The 27,128-nt window shown below is 40.9% G+C and overlaps 1 protein-coding gene across 1 annotated transcript in view; it reads left to right on the top strand.

Annotated features, from left to right (window-relative positions):
- fancd2 (FA complementation group D2) overlaps nt 1–27,128 on the top strand; it is a 105,500-nt gene that overhangs the window by 69,938 nt on the left and 8,434 nt on the right. The window contains exons 27-40 of the mRNA XM_043707668.2: nt 311–429; nt 957–1,097; nt 1,374–1,490; nt 3,129–3,257; nt 4,714–4,832; nt 6,047–6,157; nt 10,205–10,332; nt 11,186–11,285; nt 12,794–12,916; nt 13,415–13,508; nt 15,113–15,184; nt 16,235–16,273; nt 22,629–22,703; nt 25,458–25,532. Of these exons, the coding sequence (XP_043563603.2) occupies nt 311–429; nt 957–1,097; nt 1,374–1,490; nt 3,129–3,257; nt 4,714–4,832; nt 6,047–6,157; nt 10,205–10,332; nt 11,186–11,285; nt 12,794–12,916; nt 13,415–13,508; nt 15,113–15,184; nt 16,235–16,273; nt 22,629–22,703; nt 25,458–25,532 (1,442 nt within the window). The remainder of the gene's footprint in view (nt 1–310; nt 430–956; nt 1,098–1,373; nt 1,491–3,128; nt 3,258–4,713; nt 4,833–6,046; nt 6,158–10,204; nt 10,333–11,185; nt 11,286–12,793; nt 12,917–13,414; nt 13,509–15,112; nt 15,185–16,234; nt 16,274–22,628; nt 22,704–25,457; nt 25,533–27,128) is intronic.

The following is a 27,128-nucleotide window of genomic DNA, read 5'->3' as shown; positions in this document are numbered from 1 at the left end:
GGGCCCACTTGTGGCACAGTGGTAATGTCCGTACCCCGGAGCCAAGAGGCCTGGGTTCAAATCCCACCTGCTTCAGAGGTGTGTAACAACATCACTGAATAGGTTGATTTGAAAAATATGTTAAATTGGAAAAAAAAGGTCACTTGGTCAGGATACCATTAGCTGACTGGTGTCTATGGAACTAAAGCCTGTGTCTTCAGAGTAAAAGAAGAAAAATGAGCAAAAAAATACCCCTGGTATAAGGATCCAATATCAGTAATTCAGACCTTGTGGTAGTTAATGTTTGTTTTTACGTGTTTTTTTCTTCAAGATCAAAAGGGTAAGAAGAAACCGAAATCTGATGGTAACAAGAATTCTTCTACAGACAGCTCGCAGACTGAGGAGCCTACAGAAGAAAGTCAAATGCAATCTGAAAGTACACAAGGGAAGGTACAGTTAAGAAGGACAGGCAGGTGTTTGGCTTTGACCTTCACTTGTATCCTGTTTCTGTAAAGCAGTGACTCACTTTTTCTCACTCTCTGTTTATCTCACTTTCCCTTTTGGTCACAATATGTGCCTCTCAAAGCACCTCTTCACAGATGGGTAGATCAGCAGGCGAGGATTTGCAGGTGCAAGTCTTTATCCCAGCTCTCCATGGTGCAATGTATCATTGATTCAGCGCTCATGCATGCAAGATGATTGCATTTACTTGAAATTGCTCCTCTGTTTGTTTATATAATTCTATAGATCACATGGAGTGGTTAGGTTTACATTTAGGACTGGGATAAAATTGACTTAGTGGGATAGTTGACCTGGTAGATATCAGTGGCCAGAGCTTGACATATCATGAATATTGTGTACAGTGATTGCAATAATTAAAATTTAATGAGTGATGATCCACAATTCATTATTACAAAATGTCTGTGTATTCTTTAAATGTCTACGTAATGTTTCACACAATATCTTATATTCTGCAGGAAAACACAGAAGAAGGGAAGGTCCTAGTTAATTTATCCAACTACAGAGCCTACTTTAGAGAGATGGATACAGATGTATTCTTTGTCCTAAAGTGTGGACTAGTAACCAAATCTGTTCTGGACACTGAGCTACATACCAAGGTCAGTACATAGCTTAATTTGTCATCAAGACATCTGTTTGGAATATCACAAGACTTAAAAAACACGTTTTATTTCTTTATTATAACAATAATAATAATATACTTCGAGATAGCTACGTTTCTAATCATCTATACAGCTCAGTTCTGAGATAATTAGTTGTATAACATAACATTGTCCATTTAACTGTAAACTCGTGAGCTAAATTGACAAAAATGGGCTACTTAATTTCGCTCTAGCTTTTAGGTCAACATCAATATTTGTTTTTTCTCCTTATAGGCTACTGAAGTTGTACAGCTAGGGTCAGCTGAACTAGTCTTTCTTCTGGAGGACCTAGCTCGCAAATTGGACTACATGTTGGTTGCAACTGCTGCAAAAAAAATGCTCTTCTTAAAGGTTAATAGATACTGACAATTGATATAGGAAGGATATTTATGACTTATTAATAAGGTAGATTCTCTGGAATATGGAAGCGTAATATGGAATAGTTCACATGCTGTAATGTTTGACGAGGTAGCATTCATAAACAGTTTATAATATACAGACGCTATTCAACACTCTTTGGGCCAGCTTTGCAAATCTTTTACAAATGTTTCTTGTTCTATTTTTACTTGATACATGAGAAAGACTGAAATGCTGTCATCACTTGACTGTTGCATTGGAACCGCTGAGTAATGTACATTGCACATCATTTGTTTCAATCACAGGTGGCTGAGTGCCAAAGTATGTTGCTCTTCTAATGCTGTATGTCCATGAGAAAAATCATAGGTCCACCTTAACATTTCCCACAGAATAACTTCTTCACCTCCTGTTGCTGAGGGAGTGAAGGGATGGAGGTGGAACATGATCCTATAAGAACAAGACACTTATTCCTGACAAAAGCCGAAAGCCAGAAGCACATGCAGCCAACTTGAATGTCAAGAAGTGATGCAAGGACAGCCATTTCTTGGTTATTAAATTACATAATCTAGGCATGAAGGGAAACAAATCTTTTAGCATCAAAGGTAGCTGTGTGAACTTGTTGGGCTGAAGTGCCTGTTTCCACACTATAGGGAATCTAACCTAATCTAATCTTTAAAAATTGGACAAAGTGGGCAAAGTTATATCTTAATGTATCAAAAAGGTTATTGAGAAGGTCCTGAATACTCTCGTACATGTTCTTTTAGGCACTGAAAAGCAAAATACTGTAGATGCTGGAAATCTGAAACAAACATCAAAAAATGCTGAAGAAACTCAGCAGATCTGGCAGTATATGTGGCAAGAGAAACACATTTAATGTTTTGAGTCCAAATAGTCATTTCAGACTTGATAGTAATTCTGTTTCTTTTTCTCCACAGATGCTGCCAGATCTGCTGAATTTCTTCAACATTTTCTGTGGTTGTTTTAGCCACAGGTTTTAAATTTACCTTTATTTGTGACCTGTCTCTCCATTCAAAAACATTCTTTTCTTAAGTCTCTCTAATTAGTCAAGAAACTTCTTTATATTTCATGAAGTGAGGGAGGATGGAGATTATAAAATTGCGAGATGCTTTGCTGCATGTTTTGACCTTAGCAACTCAGAATCTTTTAGAAAATGTCTAGGCCAGCATTCGAGTGCAGTACTGTGGGCAGTGCTGCTATGTCAGATTTATTTCCGATGTGCCATTAAACTGAGAGGACATGAAAGATCCCATGGTGCTATTTTAAGAAGAACAAGGAAGTTTTTCCTGGTGTATGAGCCAATATTTGTCCCTCACCTTATTCTTGGGAGAGAAAAATGATTATCTGGTCATTATCACATGGTTGTTTATTGTATTTTCCTGTGGACAAATTAACTGCTGCTTTTCTTACAAATCACTTCTTTTCAAAAGTACATATGCCGGTTATGACTTTGTTGCAGCAAGCTAATGCGCTATGTAAATGCAAGTCTTTATTTATTTCAATGTGCGTATATTTTCTTCAATTGCATTTGTAGTGGGAAATTTGCATTATGTACAAATGAAGGTCAAAGTCTGAATGTTTTCAGAAACACGGTATTTACTACTTTTCATTTAGGTTAAAGGTGATCGAGATGTCGGATTTTCACACTTGCGCCAAATGACTCCACCAGCCCTTGCTCAGTCTGCTATAGAATTGCTCAATCCTTTGTGTAACCATTTGGAAAGTGTTCACAATTACTTCCAGGTAAGAGCTAATTAGCCACAGCATTGCAGTCAGGTGCTAAGATCACTCATGAACCCTGAGGCAGGTGGATTGCTCTTTATTTCTGATTCATGAGTCTTTTTATCTTCAATCAATAAGATGTAGGATTTATCATGAACACATGAAGCAAAGGTATGTTTTAAAAAGGTTAGGATGTGGGTTTGCTCCTGTGATGCTCCTATACTGTTTTCCACTCTCTGTCCGATTAAAGAATTGAGCTTTTGAAGGCACAGACTCACAAGAAGGGATGGAAAATTGAAGGGTTGACTGCCGTAAATTCCTCTAGTATAGATTACAGTAGCTATTAATAAAAAGTTCTGGCCAGAACTCCAGCATGTATTTGTGGTAAGGTTCAGGGAGGGATTTCAGGGAAGAATAAAAGAAAATTAACCCGTAAAATGCAACTGAAACAATACTACACTGATAGTTTGCTGGATATTCACACACAAGACGTGGTACTGAAATTAGAGTTGCAAAAGTTCTCAGATTATTTCCTTACTCAGTGCAAGTGATCATAGCCTGGTGACAGCACAGACATGTCTTGATCATTGTGCTGGGGGCTAGGAATATTAGCAAACTGACACATTTTCAGTGATCAGTTTTGGAAAATACATGTTTGGATGTTAGACATAAATAAGATCAATATGCTTATGAGGTGCTTAAGATAAATTATAGAATCTCTATAGTGTAGAAATAGGCCTTTAGGCCCACCAATCCATACTGGCCCTCCAAAGAGTGACCCACCCAGACCCATTCCTCTATCCTATTACTCTACATTTCCCCGAGTTAATGTATCCCTGAATACTATGGACAGTTTAGCACGTCCAATTCTCCTAACCTGCACATCTTTGGAATGTGGGAGGAAGCCGGAGCATTGGAAGGAAACCCACGCAGACACTGGGAGAACGTGCACATTCCACACAGATAGTCGCCCGAGGCTGGAATTGAACCTAGCTCCCTGCTGCTGTGAGGCAGCAGTGCTAACCACTGAGCCACCGTACTGCCCCCAAGACCAACTGACAATCAATCTTTGGACTTATGTATAAAGCTCAACTACTTGAGTTAGATATTGAAGATAGCCAGTGGTGCCAAGAATGAGCTACCACCTTCAAAAGATGAAGGGTAAAAGGTGTGAGTATGTGTAACTCAAAACCATCCTGAACCAAGAATGAATGTCTCCCTTGATCCTCTCTCTGGCACTTTCTAACCATGTGTGAGGTCAGGTATGAAACTGCTGATGTCAGAAAAAAACTATCTTCTGCAAAGAATGTATGTTTACCACGTTAGGCATCACAAGGTGAAATCAACATATTCAGAAACTCTGGAATTAATTTCTTTGAAACTTTGGGAACATGACTCCTTAGTTTTAGATTTATGGAATATGTTAGTGAAGACTGACCATTTTCCTTTTTATTTGCTACTGTTTTTTGGTCTGCAGGTGATGATAGCTGAGAACAATGGTGTTGTGGATGTTCTCGGAACAGATGTAAAAGAGAATCAGCGGATGGCTGCATGCTATCAGTTACTACTTCAGATCCTGAACACATTGTTTGCTTGGTAGGTATAGAGTCTGCAATGGGTAGAGGCTAATTAACAGAAATTGGTGGTTTCACCATTTGAGTGAAATAGACTGGTCCTCTCAAAATGTATAATAAAACTCAATCATTTAGTGATTGGTGTTACTTTCAGTCTGTGTTCTGCTCACAGGCGTAGTCATTTATATAGAAGAACAAGTTGTGTGTTAATTTTTAAAGTTAGTGGTTTCATTGAGATTGGTGGATGGAAATATGATTGTTGGAAGTGAGGCCATACTGCTTTTAATAATCGTTCCAGTACTTCAAAGATTTTAGTTGCTGTGCTTATGTGGGTGTGGAGCTGAGGCATAGGCATGTGATCAGCAAGGACTGTAGCTATTAGATTAATAATTCAAGCACAGCAGAACAGTGTAACTGACCGGCAAATCTGAATATCTTTTTTTTCCATTATATCAGATAATCAAGCTTCTATTGTATTTGACATCATCTCAGTTTTATTTTGAACTGTAATGACTTGATTATAGATACATATACATACGCAATTCTTTCAGTACAGCAGATATAAGTGAAATTGTGGCAGTTTTGGTCTCTTTCCTATCGGAAGGATGTTGTGAAACTTGAAAGGGTTCAGAAAAGATTTACAAGGATGTTGCCAGGGTTTGAGAGGTTGAATAGGCTAGGGCAGTTTTCCCTGGAGCGTCGGAGGCTGAGGGGTGACCTTATTGAGGTTTATAAATTCCCGAGGGGCATGGATAGGGTAAATAGACAAAATCTTTTCCCTGAAGTGGGGGAGTCCAGAACTAGAGGGCAGAGGTTTAGGGTGAGAGGGGAAAGATATAAAGGAGACCTAAACAGCAACTTTTTCATGCAGAGGGTGGTGCATGTGTGGAATGGGCTGCCAGAGGAAGTGGTGGAGGCTAGTACAAAGGCAACATTTAAAAGGCATCTGAATGGGTATATGAATAGGAAGGGTTTGGAGGGATATGGGCGAGGTGCTGGCAGGTGAGATTAGATTCGGTTGGGATATCTGGTCGGCATGGACGAGTTGGACATAAGGGTATGTTTCCATGGTGTACATCTCTATGACTCTAAATTAGGCAAGGAGAGGACAGAACGTCTATGATTTAACTATTCAAAAAACATGCAACAGTTGACTTCTTAATGGACCAGCATTGGAAACAGGAAACGTTACTGCTACTGTAACAGAAATTTTCTCTTTTCTCTTTAAACATACAGGTGCGGATTTGCCCAGCATGAAAACCGTAAACTACTGAGGATAGCCCTTGGTGTCCTGGCAAATAGACTTAAAGAGGGAGATGGTGAAATGGAAATGGAGGAACTTATCAGGTATCATGAGAATCTGATCGTGATTTGACTATAGTGTAAAATACAAGTTCTATTTATTGAATTTGGAACCAAAACGATAACTTTAGCTTAAGAAGGAGTATTACCTCCAGCCATCATCTACCTCCTGGAAATTATTTTTCATATTAAATTGTCATAACACCTACAAGTTTAAATTGATAGAGACTTTGATGCTGTTAGATATTCCAAGGTACTTCTCAGAGACAAAATCAGTCAAAAATGGCTGGCTCAATTGAGAAGGTAGTATAATGAGGGAAGGCCAAAATAACAGTCAGAGGAGATGGGTTCAATGGGGCTTTATAAAAAGAAGTGGTGGCGAACTTTGAGGTGGAAATCCCAAAGTATGAAACCCAAACAGTTGAAGACACAGTTGCAAATGTCAGTCCATGTCCATATGCAGCATCAAGACTCTTTGCTACTTTCTCCACCCTTCAGGCACTCTGCCTGTATTCCTGATGAACGGCTTTTGCCCGAAACGTCAGTTTTCCTGCTCCTTGGATGCTGTCTGAACTGCTGTGCTTTTCCAGCACCACTCTAATAATCTAGCATCAAGACCAGGACAATTTCCATGCTTGGTCTGTTAAGTGGCAAATATCAATCATGCAACATAAGTGCCATGCAATGAGCTAACTGCATGTCCAATCCCATGGCTATGTGACTGATAACATCTGCCTTCTGAACTAGCCGAGCAATTCAATCCATTATGTAAATCTAATACCTATCGTTGGGAATCGGTTTAGTTCAGTTGGCTAGATTGTTGGTTTACAGAGCAGTGTGATGCTAACAGCATGGGTTCAATTCCCATCACCAGTTTGAGGTTACCATGAAGGACACTCCTTCTCAACCTCTTGCCTCTTCTGAGGTCTGGTGATCCTCAGGCTAAATCATCACCAGTTGCTTCTCTTTAATGAGAGAGCAGCCCCTATGGTCTGGAAAGACTATGGCGACACACCAATACCTATAGTTAAAGAAGGCCCAAAAACACTAATTACTAATTATTATCAATATTTTGGAAGTCGCGTGACACCAGGTTATAGTCCAACCTGACGAAGGGACTATGCTTCGAAAGCTTGTGATTTCAAATAAACTTGTTGGACCGTAACCTGGTGTCATGTGACTTCTAACTTTGTCCATTCCAGTCTAATACCAGCACCTCCACATCACAATTTGGGAATTACCATTGACGAGCAACTGAATTAGACTATCTATACAAATTCTGTGGTTGTAAGAGCAGGTTAGAGATAAATAATTCTGCAATGAGTAATTCACTACTTCAGTCCGCAAAACATGTTCATCATTACAAAGTACAAGGCAGATGTGTGATGGAATATTCTGCACTTATCTGGGTGAGTGCAGCTTACCAAAATGATTGGCACTACATCCCTCCACCACCAACACTCAGTAGCGGCAGTGTGCGCTATCTACAAGATGCGCTACAGGAATTCACCAAGTTTCTTTGACAGCACTTTGCAAACTCACCTACTCTGACAAAGGCAGTGGATATGTGGGAACACCACCACCTGCAAGTTGTCAAAGGCACTCACCATCCTGACTTGGAAATATATTGCCTTTCCTTCTTCATCACTGAATAAAACTCTGGAATTCCCTTCCTAACAGCATTGTGGATTTAGCTGCACTGTATGGATTGCAGCAGTTCAAAAGGCAGCTCACCACCACCTCAAGGGTAATGAAAGATGGACAATAAATGATGGCTAAGCTGCTCCAGCACAGTTATAACATGGGTATCTACCTGACAATGAAAAATTGACCATCTATTTCCTGTACACAAAAGCAGGACAAATTCTACCCTGCCAAATACACCTCTATCAGTCTACTTTTGATCATTATTAATGTGACGGAAGATGTGCTGTCAACAGTGCTATCAAAACTGCAGGTGCTCAGCAAAAACTTGCCCAGTGATGGCCAGTTTGGGTTCCATCAGGGCCACTCAGCTGCTGACCTCATTACAGCCTTGGTTCAAATCTAAACAAAAGAGCTGAATTCCAGAGATGAGGTGAACATGACAGCCCTTGACGTCAAGGCTGCATTAGACCGAGTGTGGCATTAAGGAACTCAAGCAAAACCAAAATCAGTGGGTTTCAGGAGTAAACTCTCTGCTGGTTGGAGTCATGCTTGGAACAAGAAAATAGTTGTACTTGTTGGAAGTCAGTCATCTCAACTCCAGGACATCTTTGCAGGAGTTCTTCAATGTAGGGTCCTGGGTCCAATAGTAACAGCTGCTTCATCAATGACCTTGCCTCCATCATAAAGTCAGAAGTGGGGATGCTTGCCAATGCTCAGATACTGAAGCAGTCCATGTTCAAATGCAACAAGAAGGGCGGCACGGTGGCTCAGTGGTTAGCACTGCTACCTATCAGCCCCAGGGATCCAGGTTCGATTCCAGCCTCTGTGCAAACTCCACACAGACAGTTGCCATTCTCCCGTGTCTGCATGGGTTTCCTTGAGGTGCTCCAATTTCCTCCTGTGATCCAAAGATGTGCAAGTCAGGTGAATTGGCCATGCTAAAGTGCCCATAGTGTTAGGTGCATTAGTCAGAGGGAAATGGGTTGGGGTGGGTTACTCTTCGGAGGGTCGGTGTGGACTTATTGGACTGAAGGGCCTGTTTCCACACTGTAGGGAATCTAGTCTAATCTGGACAATATCCAGGCTTGGACTGTCAATTGCGTCATCCAAATGCCAGGCAATGAACATGTCCAATACATTCGAATAATCACCACCCCTCGACAATCAAAGGTGTTACCTTCATTATAACATCCTAGAGAATTTCATTGACCAGAAACTTAACTGGACTTGCCACATAAATACAGTGGTGACAAGAGCAGGTCAGAGGCTACGAATGTAATGAGTAACTCTCCTCCTGACTCTCAAAGCCTGACTACCACCTACAAGGCACAAGTAAGGAGTGTGATGGAAACTTGCCACTTGCCTGGATGGGTGCAACTTCAACAATACTCAAGTTTGACATCATTCAGGACAAAGCAGCCCACTTGATCAGTACCACACCTACAAGCATCAACTCTCTCCATCACTCACTCAGTGGCAGCATGTGTACTATCTACAAAATGCACTGCAGAAAGTCACCTGAGACAGCTAAGATCCTTAGACTTCACCTTTCAAAGCCATGATTACTTCCTTCTAGAAAGACAAGGGCAAGAGATACATGGGGATTCCACCTCCCTTCCAAGCTAATCACAATCCTGACTTGGAAATATATTGTTGTTCTTTCACTGTTGCTGGGTCAAAGTCCTACCACCTCCTCAAGGGCAACTAGGGATGGACAATAAATACTGGCCAGCTCGTGACACCTATGTCCCACAAGTGATTTTCTTTTTAAAAAATTGAAAAAGTGACCTTTCATGCCTAAATTTTGTATGCAGCTGAAAAGTTTAATTATTTATCCTAACCTTTTATAGTTTTCCAAGTTGTTCTCAAGAATCTTCTCATTTCAGTGATGAGTGCAGGGCTAGGCTGGTCAGTTTTCCCTTGTGTCAGTTCAAGTTTTGAGTTTGATAGTACAATGCTTCTCTGTGTCCACTCCAGTAATTTTTTTCTTTTGGGATTAATAGAGCATGTCTACACATGGTGCTCCAAATATTAAAACGATCTCTTAGAATTTTTCCCCTTGCCATACATTCCACATTCTGTCAATCTGTTTTAAAACTGTGGGAATTAAATCAAATTTAAAAGGACCACATTAGACTTGCTATAATAAATTAGTTTTAAATGTATTAAATATATTGGTCCCACTATGATATCTTTTCTCCATTCTCTGACCTTAGGCTATGTCACATGCTGTGTAATTCTGTTAATCTGACCGTAAGGAAGTAGATTAGAGATCCTTCTCTTTTTGTTTAATTATACTTTAATCACCATTCATTAGCACAGTTCTCTGATGTTACTTTCAAGTAGATTTTTTTTTCAAATAGCAGAACATGTGAAATCTGTTATTAATTTGCTTAGCAAATTCATTCTTGTGCAGCTAACAAACTGTTTTCTCTATCCCTGCAGGCAGACTTTTCGATACCTGCAGAATTTCCAGAGCAGCATTCCCCGCTGTACTTCTGCGGTGAACCTTACCCAGCTTCTAATTGTCATAGCAGATAAATCTCTAAATAACCAATACAAGGAGAAAATAGGTTTGTCATGACTTTTGTCTTTGGTGCCACCTTTATAACTTCGATAGGGACTGTGGGAGAGTGCAAGGGTTGTAGGGTAACAGTGGAAGAAGGAGCCTATTTGCTTGCCTCAAGCCAGACCTCGTAGTTCAAAGAGTTGCATCTTGCTGCCAATGCTGCTTTGAAATTATCAATCCGTTCAGATGGCTGAATAACGAACCTGACATTTGATATCCTCATGGCTATTGGTGGAATTGTGCAATAGGCAATGTAAGCATTTCGCAATTCAATAGCAGTAAATTAAACTCAACATAAGAAAACATCACAAGGTCAATCACTGAGGTGTTATTAAACAAAGTCTAACACAAGCCACACGAGGGAGCATTCGGACAGATAATCAGAATAGTCATGTTTTACGGAGGCTCTTGCAGGAAAATGGAGATGGATAAGTTTAGGGATGGAATTCTGGAGCTTAGTGCCCAGAAGGCAGAAACAGCCTCAATGTCAATTGATGAAAAATTAAAATCCGGGTTGCATAAGAATCCAGACTTGGAAGTGCAAAGAAAATCTTGAGGGATTGGAGTAGGCTGCAGGGACAAAGCATTAATGCACAACATTGTTTCTTCATCTTCATAACTGTGTTCCTCTCGTGTTGTATGTCCTGCATTTTTTGGGGCTGACAAATTTATAAATGTACATTAACAATGTGGTTTATATAACATCCACTTAACATTATTTGATATCTCTTCTGATCAGAACTTACCTTTGTTTCCTTAAAGCTATATGATTGCATCTTAAACTCTATGACTTATATGAAGAGGATAATGAGTTGATACGAGTGTTTAAATGGTTGTAGTGATTGCTCTCCTTTCAGCGTCAATTACTCGAGGCTTCTTGTGCCAATCTTGGGTTTTGCCCAATGGGGAAAAAGAGAAAGGCAATAAATACAATGAAGCTCTTGAAACCCTCCTATGGTAAGTAAATCAATGACGTTCCCTCTATCATACGGTCAGAAATGTTGATTTTGCTGATTGTGCAATGTATAGTATCATTTCAGACAGCCTGGATACTGAAGCAGTCCATGTCCAACTGCAGCAAGACCTAGGCAATGTTCAAGTTACATTTGAAAATGTTATAAGTAACATTTGCATCAGACAAGTGTCAGACAATGACCACTGACAATGGGAGAGAATCTTGTCATCTACCCTTGACATCTGATGGTATTACCATGACTAAGTCCACCACTTTCAATATTTTGGAGGTTGACCAGCATCATAAATGGACCACCACATAAATACTGTGGTGATAAGAGCAAGTACATGTTGAAGATTTTGTTGTGCATAACCTACCTTCTGCCTCCCCAAAATCTGTCCACAAGTCAGAAATGTGATAGAATACACTGTCTTAACGAGTGAAACACCAAAGGTATTCCAAGCTTGATTGAAACCCCATATACCATCTTAAACATTCATTCTCTTCACCACCAAAGCTCAATTGCAACAGTATGTACCATCCACAAGATGCACTGCAGCAACTCACCAAGACTCCTTAACACCTTCCAAATACCAAACCTCAAACACTGAGAAGAACAAGATGTATGGGATTCCTGACACCTGCAAATTCCTTTCCAAACCACGACATCCTGGTTTGGAATTATCACAACATTCTTACACAGTTGACCAGTACTATGCACAGTACTTCAGAAGTGACCTGCATAACTGAAGCATAACTTCCCTACTTAGTATTCAGTTTCCCTCATAATAATTGATCACATTTTAGCTTTCTTAATTACTTGCTGTAGCTGCAAACTATACTTTTGTGATTCATGCAAGAGGAAACCCAGATCCCTGTGCATCTCAGAGCTCTCCAATCCCTCACAATTTAGGTAAAATGCTTAATTTTTTCTATTCATCCTGCCAAAGTGGAAAATCACACATTTTCTCATTTTTAACTTCATTGGCCAGGTCTTTGTTCACTCACTTCACCTGTATAAATCTTTTTGTGGACTCCATGGCTTGTTAAAACTTCATTGCTTATTTTCCAACCTATTTTATGTCATCAGTAAATTTGGCAACCATGTGTTCAGGCTCTTCATCTAAGTCCTTTATTTAAATTGTAAACAATTGAGGTTCCAGCACTGATCCATATGGCATACTACTTATTATGTTCTGCTAACCTGAAAAAGACACATTTATACTCTCTGCTTCCTGTTTGGCAGCCAATCTTCTATATATACTGATATGCTACCCTGTACACAATGCATTTCTACTTTGCTCAATAACCTTTGATGTGCTACTTCATCAGATGCCTTCAGTTAGTTGCATTAACAGGTCAATAGTGTGTTATTTGCTTTGCCAGCTTTACCATGGAATGTGTGGATGGGAATAAAATAAATTGACATATGATGTGAAGTATTGCTATGTTGGGTGAACATTCATAAACTGATGGCATGTTTTTGTTTTTTTTAAAACCATGTTTGCAGTATTTACCTGAAGCACACAGATGATGTGCTGAAGTCTGTGGAGGAAATTGCTGGTGTGGGTGTTCCCGAACTGTTGAATTCGACTAAGGATGGAAGCTCAAATACATTTCCAACACTGTCCAGGTATTAAGTGTTTCTTTTGCCAACTTTTAGAACTTTTGAAATTATGAGATATAATTTATGAAATTATGAAATCATTCCTGATTTGCCCGAAACATCGAATTTCCTGCTCCTCAGATACTGCCTGACTTCAGCACCACTCTAATCTTGACTTAAATAGAAATTTACCAATGGTTTCACTATAATGGTGCTTAATCTGGATTCTTTGGGGCCGAATTAAACTCTGTCATCAAAGGGCTGGAAACCAATGTATGCCTGTGACTCCAATGGGACAAACCCAATCTCACTGAGAAATATCATTTGGGATCCAAGAATTCAATGACAAAAACAGGAATGAATCATCTCAAAATCACTGTCGCCATAATCACATAAAATGCCATCAGAAAATTTGCCACTTTTTTCAATCATTCTTTGGTGTTAAAAGATATCAAGGTGAAGCTGGAGACTGAGGTTAGGAATGCTTGACGAAATAGTGAACTAAACTACTTGATCTCTCAATAGGCAAACATTTGTCATCTTCTACCGGGTAATGATGAGTGAATTGGATAAGTCTGTAAAGAGTATTCCAGCTGGCATGCAGTCTGATTCAACCGAGGTAATTTTATCTTTTGACATTCTACTATTTTGAACCAATTCACTTCTAACCATTTGGAACGAAGCCTGTCACTAGTAGCAAAGCAGATCCTCGCGGTAGTATGGTGCTGGAAAAGCACAGCAGGTCAGGCAGCATCAGAGGAGCAGGAAAATCGAAGTTTCGGGCAAAAGCCCTTCATCAGGAAGGGCTGATGAAGGGCTTTTGCCCGAAATATTGATCTTCCTGCTCCTCGGATACTGCCTGACCTGCTGTGCTTTTCCAGCACCACACTACCGCGAGGATCTGTTTTGGGTCCACTGTTGTTCGTCATTTTTATAAATGACCTGGATGAGGGCATAGGAGAATGGGTTAGTAAATTTGCGGATGACTGTAAGGTCGGTGGAGTTGTGGATAGTGACAAAGGATGTTGTAGATTACAGAGAAGCAGCCCAGCTGCAGAGCTGGGCTGAAAAGTGGCAAATGGAGTTTAATGCAGAAAAGTCTGAGATGATTCACTTTGGAAGGAGTAACAGGAATGCAGAGTACTGGGCTAATGGTAAGATTCTTGGCAATGTCGATAAGCAGAAAGATCTCAGTGTCCAGGTACATAGATCTTGAAAGTTGCCACCCAGGTTGATAGGGTTGTTAAGAAGACATATGGCATGTTCGCTTCTATTGGTAGAGGGATTGAGTTTCAGAACCATGAGATCATGCTGCAGCTGTACAAAATTCTGGTGCGGCCATATTTGGAGTATTGCGTATAGTTCTGGTCACCACATTATAGGAAGGATGTGGAAGCTTTGGAAAGGGTTCTGAGGAGATTTACTGGGATGTTGCCTGGTCTGGAGGGAAGGTCTTATGAGGAAAGGCTGAGGGACTTGAGGCTGTTTTTGTTAAAGAGAAGAAGGTTGAGAGATTACTTAATTGAGACATATAGGATAATCAGAGGGTTAGATCGGTTGGACAGTGAGAGCCTTTTTCCTCGGGTGGCGATGGCGAGCACGAGGTGACATAGCTTTAAATTAAGGGGTGATAGATATAGGATAGATGTCAGAGGTAGTTTCTTTACTCAGAGAATAGTAGGGGCATGGAACGCACTGCCTGCAACAGTAGTAGACTCTCCAACTTCAGGTGCATTTAAATGGTCATTGGATAGGCATTTGGACGAGGATGGAATAGTGTAGGTTAGATAGACTTCAGCTTGGTTCCACAGGTCAGCGCAACATCATGGGCTGAAGGGCTTGTACTGCGTGTAATGTTCTATGTTCTGGTTCCAAAGGTCACTGCTGTATATGGACCTTAAAAGCCCATGTTAAAAAAAAATTAAAGAGAGTGTTGCTGGCAGCATTTGTGGAGAAACAAACAGAATTGTGAGAAGAGTCTGTTTCTCTATCCACAGGTGGTGCTAGACCTACTGAGCTTCTCTAGCATCTGCAATATTTTGTCTTTATTAATATAAAACCATTGTGAAGACCACACACCAGAAAGAGTTTGTGATTAGGGGAGATGAAAGAAGCTGCTCACATTGTGACACCCAACTATATAAAAGTGGGGGGAAAAGAAATCAAACTCTTTTATTACATTTTTAAGCCATTACTATTTTAACAGAAATTAATTGGTTTCAGGTACAGATCGAGAAATTGCTGCGATGGAATGTAGCTGTGCGGGATTTCCATATCCTCGTAAATCTTGTAAAGGTAACAAAGTAGCATTTTTTTTTGGTGAGGGTAAGCAATTTTTGTACCATTCTTTTATGATAGGAATAAAGAACAGGAGTAGGCCATTTAGCCTGTTCTGCCACTTGACTCCTTTTACCTGCCCTTTCCTCATAATCTCTAATTGTGTACAGCTCTGGGTACCACATTATCGGAAGGATGTGAGTGAGCTGGAGAGATTTCAGATTGAATTTTCATGGTTTACAAGAATGGTTCCAGGGATGAGAAATTTCATTTCTGAGGATATATTAAAGAAGTTGGAACCATTCTTGGAGAGAAGAAGGTTCTGAGGAAATCTGATAGACGTTTCCAAAATCATGAGGGAACCTGGATAAAGTAAATGGGGAGAAACTGTTTCCAGTTGTAAAAGAAGCAAGATCTAAAGGACACATTTAAAGTGATTTGCCAAAGAAGCAAATGCAAGGTGACGAAAAGCTTTTTCTCACAATGAGTAGTTGAAGTGTGGAATACATTGCCTCGAAGCGGCAGGCACAGATTCAGTTGAGGCATTCAAGAGGGCATTGGATGATTATTTGGTTGAAAATAATGTGCAAGGGTATGGGAGATTTGCACTAAATAATGATGCTCATTTGATGAGCTTTTGCAGACATGATTGGCTGAATGACCTCCTTCTGCACAGTAACACTTCTGTGATTCTCTGAATACCTCTGGTTCGCAATAATCTATCAATCTCTGATTTAAAATTCACATTCACATTTTATATAGCATGATTTGATACTTTTAGAAGAGAGCTTCAAACTTTTACCAACTTTTGAGGAAGTGTTCCCCAACTTCATGGAATAGTATCTGGTTGAACTCCTCCTTGCCAGTGTCACACTGAAAGTCTTGGGATTTTCAATTCCCCTATTTTCCTGTTAACTCTGTTCTACCCTGCACCAGTGCAGGTGATATAACAGCTGTCTGTTTATGTAGCTTATAATTGTGAACCCTTGCTTTAATATCTGTTGTTTACATAGTTCATACTTTGAAGAAATCTATTTTTGCATTTATTAATACTTTCTTACTGTGCAGGTGTTTGACAGCAGACCTGTCTTGGGTGTGTGTCTCAAGGTAATCAACTTATAAATTTGTTTTAGTTTGACAATGGTGGCTTAGAAAGAAGGATTGCATTCTTCCAGTACCTCATTACATCATGAAAACATTTCAAAATGCTTTGTGTCAATGACTTTCTTCTTTGAAGTGCAGTGTCTGTTTCATAAGCAAAAGCAGCAATGGTTCCTACCTAGCAATATGTGCTGTCCTATATGTTCTGCAAATATGTGTATATAAGGTGCAGTAATGGTTGAAAGAAAACTATTGACCAGGAATACTGGGAAAGCTGCCAACTCTTTCTTGAAGTGTCGCTGATTATTTAACATCTGCTTGAACAGACAAGTGAAACCTTGAGTTAGCATCTGAAATGAATAACAGTGTCAGCTTGGCTTACATGTAGCAGAATTACTTTTTAGTCTAGAGGTTGGGGATTTAAAGTTGACACAGAGAATAAAGCAGAAAATCTTGGCTGATATTCTTGTCGAGTTCAGTACTGTTATAGCTGCCAATCTTGGGTAAGATAATAAATGGAAGCTATTCTGCCTTCCTGAGTGGGAGAAATCAGTCCCATAGTACTTAGAGTGGCAGGGGGCCTCTCTGCTCAAGTTGACAATATTTGTCAAGCAATACCACTAAAACCTAATCTGGTCTTTGTCTGGTGGCAGTTTGTGGGACTTTGCTAAGTATATTCTGACTTTTGAGTTTCCTACAACAGTGACCTGCATTTCAAAAGTTCTTCATTGGCTCTAAAGCACTTTGCAAATCATGAAAATTACTAGATAAATGAAAAGTTAAAAATCACACAACACCAGGTTATAATCCAACAGGTTTAATTGGAAGCACTAGCTTTCGGAGCACTGCCCCTTCATCAGGTAGTTGTGGAGTACACAATTGTAAGACACAGAATTTAGAGCAAATGTTTACAGTGGGATGTAACTGGAATTATGCATTGAAAAATACCTTGATTGTTTGATAAGTTTCTCATCTGTTAGAATGACCATGTTAGTTTCATTTCTTTCATACGTAAATGACAAAACGTTATTTAAAAGTTACATTCTCAGGTTAACTGTAACAATTGGTGTCAGCCGAGATAATATGTTGAAGGTGTTAGCCGCCTGTGTGCTGTTGTCTGTGCCATAGTGTTTAGACTGATTCTAATCTAGAAAATGAGTTAACAGAGCGTTACATGAATTCATGCAGTCTTTGAGCAAAGTACAATGTAACCCTGCAACTACAAATTCACCCCACAAATGTATATGTGTATGTGTGCATGTGTATGTGTGTCTGGGGTGGGGAGTTGAGTGTCTGTGACAGAGAATGTGTGTGTGTTCTTAAAGGGGTCTCAGTCTGTGACAGAGGGTGCATGCGTGAGTGTGTGTGTGTCTGAGTATAGGAGTGCATGTGTGTGTGTGTATAATGCAATGGTGGTCACCTATAGTGTGACATGAACCCAAGGTCCCGGTTGAGGCCCTCCCTATGGGTACCAAACTTAGCTATCAGTCTCTGCTCGGCCACATTTCGCTGCTGCCTGTCCCGAAGTCCGCCTTGGAGGATGGTCACCCGGAGGTCCGAGGTCAAATGTCCTGGACTGCTGAAGTGTTCTCCAACTGGGAGGAAACGTTCCTGTGTGTTGATGTTGTGTGGTGCCCATTCATCCATTGCTGTAGCCTCTGCTCGGTTTCACAAATGTGCCATGTCGCAGGGCATCCTTGCCTGCAGCGTATGAGATAGACAATGTTGGCTGAGTCGCATGAGTACCTGAAGAAGGGCCTGTGCCCGAAACGTCGAATCTCCTGTTCCCTGGATGCTGCCTGACCTGCTGTGCTGTTCCAGCAATAAAGTTTCAACTCGCATGAGTACCTGCCATGTACATGGTGGGGGGTGTCCCTATGCGTAATGCGTGATATCTATGTCCACACTCTGACACGTTTTGCAGCACCTACCGTGACAGGGTTGTATGGAGTTGTCCTGAAATCCGGGCAGTTTGCAACGAACAATGATCTATTTGAGTTTTGTTGGTGGTTTAAAGGTGAGCAGTGGTGGTGTGGGGAAGGGTTTGGCAAGGTGCTCATCCTCTTTGATAATGTGTTGCAGGCCGTGAAGAACGTGGCGTAGCTTTCCAGCTCCTGGGAAGTACTGCACAATGAAGTGTACCCTGTCAGTTGCAGCACGTGTCTGTCTCCTTAGGAGGTCATTACGGTTCCTTGCTGTGGCACATCAGAACTGGCAGTCGATGAGTTGAGCATCCTACCCCATTCTTATGAGGGCATCTTTGAGTACTTCCAGGTGCCCGTCACATTCCTCCTCATCTGAACAGATCCGGTGTACGTGTAGGGCTTGTCCATAGAGGATGGCTGTTTTAATATGTCTTGGGTGGAAGCTGGAGAAGTGTAGCATTGTGAGGTTGTCTGTGGGTTTGCCGTAGAGTGTAGTGCGGAGGTGTCCATCCTTGATGGAAATGCATGTGTCCAAGAATGAAACAGATAGTAGAGAGTAGTCCATGGTGAGTTTGGTGGGATGATACTTGTTGATATCACTCTAATTTCATCAGTGACTCCTCGCCATGGGTCCAGAGGAAGAAAATGTCATCAATGTACCTGGTGTACAATGTTGGTTGGAGATCCTGCGTATAGAAGAAGTCTTGTTTGAACCTGTGCATGAAAATGTTGGCATATTGGGGTGCAAATTTGGTCCCCATGACTGTTCCATGTGTCTGGATGAAGAACTGGTTGTCAAAGGTGAAGATGTTGTGACCGAGGATAAAGCGGATGAGTTGTAGGATGGTGTTTGGAGATTGGCAGTTGTTGGTGTTGAGTACTGAGGCTGTTGCAGCGATGTCGTCATTTTGGGGGATGCTCGTGTAGAATGCTGAAATGTCCATTGTGACGAGGAATGTTCCCGGTTTGATTGGTATGTGGGTGCTGAGTTTCTATAAGAAATCCGTAGTGTAGTGACAGAAGCTGGGGATCCCCTGTACAATGGGTTTCAAGATGACTTCGACATAGCCAGAGAGGTTCTCACACAGGGTCCCATTGCCTGATACAATGGGATGTCCTGATGTATTGGCTTTGTGTAACTTTGGAAGGCAGTAGAATTCGCCTACGCGAGAAGTACGTGGGATGAGGGCGCTTAGGGAACTCTGAAGGACTGGATCCAAAGTCCTGATCAATGTGTTTAATTCACGAGTGTGCTCTTTGGTCGGATCAGCCGGTAGTTGCCTGTTGTGTTCCTGGATGTTCAGTTGTCAGTACACTTTCTTGCAGTAATCTGTTCTATTCTGAATGACGATGGCTCCTTCTTTATCTGCTTGTTTGATGACAATGTTGTAATTGGTTTTGAGAGCTTAGATGGCGTTGCTTTGTGAACTGGTGATGTTTTGCTGTACCTTGTGGGTACGGCTAATGAACCTGGCATTTATATATTTTCTGACGGTTTGAGCATACATGTCAAGCCCAGGGCAGCATCCTTCCGTTGGGGTCCAGATTGACTCCTCCTTTGGTTGCTTCTCTACGGATCTCTGTGTTCCAGTTCGTTAGTGGGCTTGTTGGGATCACTGCTGGCACCTTGAAACAATCTCACAATGCTACACTTCTCCAGCTTCCACCCAAAACATATTAAAACAACCATCCCTTATGGACAAGCCCTATGCATACACCGGATCTGTTCAGATGAGGAGGAATGTGACGGGTACCTGGTAGTACTCAAGGATGCCTTCGTAAGAATGGGGTACGATGCTCAACTCAACGACCGCCAGTTCTGACGTGCCACACCGTAATGACCTCCTCAGGAGACAGATACGTGCTGCAACCAACAGGGTACCCTTCGTTGTTCAGTACTTCCCAGGAGTTGAAAAACTACGCCATGTTCTTTGCGGCCTGCAACACATTATCAAAGAGGATGAGCACCTTGCCAAACCCTTCCCCACACCACCACTGCTCACCTTCAAACAACTACCAAGACTCAAATAGATCATTGTTCGTTGCAAACTGTCCGGCTTTCAGGACAACTCCATACAAACCTATCACGGTAGGTGCTGCAAGACGTGTCAGAGTGTGGACATAGATACCACCATTACGTATGGGGACACCTCCCACCATGTACTTGGCAGGTACTCATGCGACTCAGCCAACGTTGTCTCTGTCATATGCTGCAGGCAAGGATGCCCTGAGGCATGGTACATTGATGAAACCGAGCAGAAGCTACAGCAACAGATGAATGGGCACCACACAACAATCAACACACAGGAGCGTTCCCTCCCAGTTGGAGAACACTTCAGCAGACCAGGACATTCAACCTCGGACCTTCGGGTGACCATCCTCCAAGGCTGACTTCGGGACAGGCAGCAACGAAAAGTGGCCGAGCAGAGGCTTATAGCTAAGTTCGGTACCCATAGGGAGGGCCTCAACCGGGACCTTGGGTTCAGGTCACATTGTAGCTGACCACAGTTGCACTATACACACACACAGACACTCCTATACAAACACAGACTCCCCCACACTCTCACATGCACCTTCTCACAGACTTAGACCCCTCCTGAAGAAGGGCATGTGCCCGAAACGTCGAATCTTCTGTTCCCTAGATGCTGCCTGACCTGCTGTGCTGTTCCAGCAATAAAGTTTCACCCTTTACACTCTCTCTCTCACGCGCGCGCGCACACACACACACACACACACACACACACACACACACACACACACACACACACACACACACACACACACACACACACACACTCTCTGTCACAGACACTCACCATCCCCCACCCCAGACACGCACACATACACATATACGTTTGTGGGGTGAATTTGTACTTGCAGAGTTACATTGTACTTTGCTCAAAAACTGCATGAATCCATGTAAGACTCTGTTAACTCATTTTTTAGATTAAAATCAGTCTAAACGTTATGGCATAGACTACAGCACACAGGGGGCTAACGCCTTCGACATATTATCTGGACTGACACCAATTGTTACAGTTAACCTGAGAATGTAACTTCTAAAAAAACGTTTTGTGATTTACACAGGAAAGAAATGAAACTAACATGGTCATTCTAACAGATGAGAGACTTAACAAACAAGCAAGGTATTTTTCAATGCATAATTCCAGTTGCATCACTTTTGTAAACTTTTGCTATTAATTCTGTGTCTTACAATTGTGTACTCCACAACCACCTGATGGAGCAGTGCTCCGAAAGCTAGTGCTTCCAATTAAACCTGTTGGACTATAACCTGGTGTTGTGTGATTTTTAACATTGTACACCCCAGTCCAACACTGGCATCTCCAAATCATAGAAAAATGCAAAACTTTACTTAAAATTCCCAGCTACACGGGGGGTCCCTGATTTATGAATGTCTGACTTACGAATCCAATCCGATACAAGATTTAATTTTAAAGACCTGACATACAAACATTTCCCGTATTTCGAACAGCTGCTTTCTATTGTCCTGTATAGTGATCTGACTTGTGTACAAATCGACTTGTGAATGGACTCCAGAACAGAACTCGTTTGCAAACCATGGATTGCTTGTAATGTATTGTTGTGATACCAGATTACAAGCTTTGTGTCTGTGATGTTGAAATGTCTGTGGCTGTTTTAGTAATCAATAAAATTCACAGGAGGGGGATATTCTTCAGTTCACAGAACTATAATTTGGTGTCTGTGATTTTAATCTCTTCCTAAAGCTCACAATGCTGCCAGTAATTTTGCTGAAAATAAGATATTAAAAATGGCTAAAATATTTCTCTTTATTTAATGAAACACTTAAGAAATCATTATTTATCGTTATCAATTTAAATTACCAATAATAATGCCTTTATTGTTTCTTCTCTCTCCATCCCTGTTATGCATGAAGCTTCACATTTTCAATGAATTGTTACTTTGCAAGGCCCAACCTGATAGGTGAAAAATTCCCACTTGAACCTCTTCTTCCAGAGGATCAATTCTGTAACTTTATAATAAACACTAAAAGTGACATACCTTAATCTTACTATCGGGCAAATTAGGCTTTCTGAAACAGTGTTCTGTAATGTCTCAGTACTAGTGTTAACCTTTTTTAAAAAGGCATAAGGAAGTGGAATGTAATGACTCTGTTCAATTTTTCTATGACATCACCCGCCTCCCTTAACCTAAAGGGGAATAATGCCTAGCCTGTAATTGTTGCCTAATCCTCATTGTGTGTGACCAAGACTTTGCTTGTGGGAATTATGAAATTGTGATGTTTTTCTAATTACTACCTATAGCATAGTATTCTGGAATGCAAATTGCCATAAATAACATCAGTTAAGCTATTGGTTTTGTTTTAATAGCAGTTAGTTGTACAAAGATGGTTTTGCTACAGTATTTTAATGCATGGTTATATTTTTGTGATGCAGCATGGGCGCCTTTTCATTGAGTCGTTTCTTAAACAAGGCATGCCTCTTCTCGACTACACCTTCAAGAAACACAGGGTATGAATTTCCAGTAAAAAAGTGCAAGTTTAATAGAAAATAAGATGAAATTGAGAACATAGCGACCCTCTAGCCAATTAGTTCAGATGGTTTAATGATAATCTAATAATATGTAGTTTTGAAATGGGTCAGAAGTGACCATGAGCAGAAATGGAAATTAATGCAAACCTACAACTGATCAGTTAGTTGCTGAAGGAGTTTAAAAGAAAAATGAGGTAGGAACAAGGAAATTATGCACAGTCTCATGTGATCTCAGGACATCTCAAAGTGCTTTATAGCCAATTAAGTATTTTTGAAATGTAGTTATTGTTATACTATTGGAAGCATGACAACGACATTTCGCAAAGCATGCTCCTGCAAACAACAAACATATTGACCAAATAACCTGCTTTGGTGATATTGATTAAAGGATAAATATTAGCCCAAACAACACCCATTTTCCTTCTCAAAATAGTATGAGAGGACTTTTCATGTCCACCCAAGAAGGCATTTAATACCTATTATACCTCAAAACCATGAACATGCCCTCGGGACTAAGAAAGCAAGTATGACCTCTGTTTGATCCATTGTCTGAAAGATGGAACCTCAAACTATGCAATGTGTCTTCAGAACTATAGACATTTCAGGCCCCATTGTGGACACAGATTTCTGGAGTGAAATGTTAACCCAGAATAATTTTGGCTTTCATGTGAGAGTTCTACGATTAAAGCAAGGTTTATAGTTACATTTTCAGAGTGAAATTATTGAAATGCTGCTGATTGAACCTGGACTTTGTGTATGCAGCTTTTGATGCATACATGCTGAAAATCAGACAAAATAGAAATTCTGTGCTCCTTTAGATATTGATAATTATCTCCAAATTACATTCAAAATTGACTTTAGAAAATGTATAGTTTAGTCACACCTTTCTACTTTATTATTATTCAGCCTCCATTATCGTCTACCATTCCCTCAGCTAAAGGCGCGGCAATAAATGTACTCCCAGCTGTTGGCTGATGCTACTCAGTATCTAGTTTCAAACAAAGCACTGCAGATGCTGGAAATCTGAAACCAAAACAGAAATTGCTGGAGAAATTCATTAGGTGTAACAGCATCTGCGGAGAGAAAGCACAGTTAATGTTTTAGTCCAGTGATCCTTCAGAGCTGGAGTTACTCTGTAAAAGTCTGCTTGGAGCGACATTGTGCAGATATTCTTACTCTGTCTGAAATGCCTCTTTTATACAACCCATCTGAAATGGAGAACTATGGCCTGAATTTTTGTATTGACAGAGAGGGTCTCCAACCGAGCTAAAATGTCTCTGGAGCACTAATTCCAGAGGTCTTGCACCTAAAACAGGCATCCAGTACTTTTGTTGAGGATGGAATGTGAGAAAATTATATGTCAGTAGTTTGCAAAGCAAGCTGAACATTTTAAAGTGCAATTGCCTTCAAACAGAAACTTCAGTTGTGAGGATAGATTGAAGAAGTTGGAACTGTTCTCCTTGCAGACAAGGAAGCTGAATGGACATTTGATAGCAGTTTTCAAAATATTGAGTGGGTGGGATACAGAGATAGGGAAAAGCTGTTCCCATCCATTAAAGGAACAAGGGTATACATTTAAAGTGATTTGCAAAAGAAGTAAGGGTGATGTGAGAAACGTTTTTCTTCCACACAGAGTATTGAGGCTATGGGAATGCATTGCTTGGAAATATGGTGGAGACAGGTTCAATCAAAGCATTCAAGAGGGCATTGGATGATTATTCGGAGAGAAATAGTATGCAAGGGTATTGGGAGAAAGTGAGGACTGCAGGTGCTGGAGATCAGAGTCGAAGAGTGTGCTCCTGGAAAAGCACAGCCAGTCAGGCAGCATCTGAGGAGCAGGGGAGTCGACATTTCCAGCATAAGCAAAGGTATTGGGCCGAAACAGGAAACTGGTACTTAGTAATGATTCTCTTTTTGAAGAGCTAGTGCAGACATGATTAGCCGAATGGCTGCCTTCTGCACCATAACTATTTTCAGATGGAATAGTGCATTCATCAATATAGATTTAGCACTTCATTTTTTTCACCGCAGCATGTGTCCCAAGGTTTGTCTTTGTGCATACAAGGTAAGTTGGCATCCAGGGAAAATGGCAAAATGTGGAAACATGGGTTAGCACGAGTTGACACCAAGGTGATAAGGGTCTATGAAGTGCCTTAGAAGGGAGGTGAAAATGCTTAGTTGACATGAAGGATCTGAGGGGCTCTTAGACATGGATATGGCGCATGAGGTTGTCCGGGTTGACATGGATGGGGCATATATTGGGCAGGTTGAAGGCTGGAGACCTGTTCATTTCCCTGGTGGGGAGCATCTTTTCATGCAGCTCCTCTGCACTCAGCTGCCCCTGAATTTTTTTCCATGGAACATGTACCAGACTTGGTTGAAAACTTGCCCACTCCGGAATGGAAAGAAGACTATACGGGACACACTCTTCCATTCAGATTAGTGGAAATAGCAATTTGTAAAAGTCTGGGCTCCTGACTCTGAACAAGATTTCAGCTGTGTGTACAAAGTCAGCTGAAGTGACTGCGTTTGTTTCATTGTGCTGCTGTTAAAAACCCTCCTTACTTTTAGACCACAATAACTTTTGCTGTGTATTTTGATTTGATGCAAGAGCTTTACTGTAGTTGGAGGGAAGGGAATGATGTTACAAGTTCACATTGTGTGCTCTTGCTTAATTTACATTATAACTGCTTCTCAGTTTGTCGACTGAGACTATTCTATTTTTTCTTAAAGGAGGATGTTCAGAGTTTGCTGAAGACCCTACAGCTGAGTACTCGTCAATTACACCATATGTGTGGACATACCAAGGTATGACTAACACACAATTGTTGGAGTTTGAAGAGAGTTCATATCAACAAGCTTTTCTAATGTATGGATATCCAATGATTATGATGTAATTACTGTTAAGTTTACAATTCTTGTAACTCAGATTAGTTTTGTAGTTGTGGGAAGTTGATTTGCAGACATTTCATCCCCTGTCTAGGTGACATCCTCAGTGCTTTGGAGCCTGTGAAGCGCTGCTGGACTGTGTGTTCCGGAATCTGTTTGGTTCCATTCCTACTACTTCCGGTTGCCAGTTCCAGTTGTTTGCTGTAGTGGCTGGTATATCGGATCGAGGTTCTCTATGTTTGTTGATGGAGTCTGTGGATGAGTGCCATGCTCCTAGAAATTCTCTGGCTGTCCTCTGTTTAGCTTGTCCTATGATTGTTGTGTTGTCCCAATCGAATTTGTGGTCCTTGTCATCTGCGTGTGGCTACTAAGGACAGCTGGTCTTGACATTTAGAGGATAGTTTGTGTTCATGGATGCGGATTGCTAGTTGTCTGTCTGTTTGTCCTATTTAGTGTTTTGTGCAGTCTTTGCATGAAGTCTTGTAAATTATGTTTGTCTTGCATATGATGAGTATAGGGTCTTTCATTCAAATGAGTTGTTGTCTGAGCATGGCTGTCACTTTACGGGCTATTGTGAATCTGAGTGGTCAGAGAAGTCTGGCTGTCAGTTCCGAGATTTTTATTTAAAGAAGGTAGCATGGGTAGTGAGTTAGGTCGTGGCATGTCCTCATCGCATAGTTTGTCTGTTAGGCATCTGCAGATGAAGTTGCGGGGATATCCATTCTTGGTGAAGACTCTATAGAGGTATTCTTCTTCTCTTTGCAGGTTGGGAGTATTGCACTTTTTGAACAGGGTCCTAATGCAGCTTCTTTTGTGTGTTCGGATGGTTGCTGTTGTAGTTCAAGATTTGTTCCACATTTGTGGCTTTTCTGTACACTTTTATGGTGCATTCACCACTCTGTGTTCTTTCTACCATCACATCCAGGAATGGGAGTTGCTTGTTCGTTTCCTCCTCTCTTGTAAATCTGATCCCTGTGAGTATGGTATTCATAATCCAGTGTGTTTTCTCGATTTCTGTTCTCTTAATAATAACAAAATTGTCGTCCACATATCTGATCCAGAGTTTGGGTTGGATTTATGGGAGGGCTGTTTGTTCCAGTCTTTGCATCACTGCTTCTGCTATGACCCCAGAGATGGTTGAGCCCATAAATGTTCCATTGATCTGTTCATATATTTGGTTGTTGAATGTGAAGTGTGTCGTCAAGCACAGGTCTAGTAGTTTGGTTCACAGGAGCGATAGGGGACAAAATGTCTGCAAATCAACTTCCCAACTTGGCGAACCTACCCACAACTACGACAACCAGCACCCGAGCTACAAATCTTTATGCAACCTTGATCAGATTGGTTTCCTCATTACTACAAAGTAAGAGGATCTGAGAGCTCATTTACTGATAAAAATAAGAAAGTTATGGAAAAGGATATCTTGATAGTGGTAGAACTGCCCTTTGTCTCTGCTTTAGGAATATTTTAAACATAGGGTAATACACATCGTTAGTATTAACATAGTTGGCATTG

This window comes from Chiloscyllium plagiosum, unplaced genomic scaffold (assembly GCF_037043375.1).
Source record: "Chiloscyllium plagiosum isolate Xiang-an unplaced genomic scaffold, Cpla_swu_hap1 HiC_scaffold_14, whole genome shotgun sequence".
NCBI lineage: Eukaryota > Metazoa > Chordata > Chondrichthyes > Orectolobiformes > Hemiscylliidae > Chiloscyllium > Chiloscyllium plagiosum.
The sequence above is the reverse complement of the archived record's forward strand: the minus strand, read 5'-3'. Positions and strand labels throughout refer to the sequence as shown.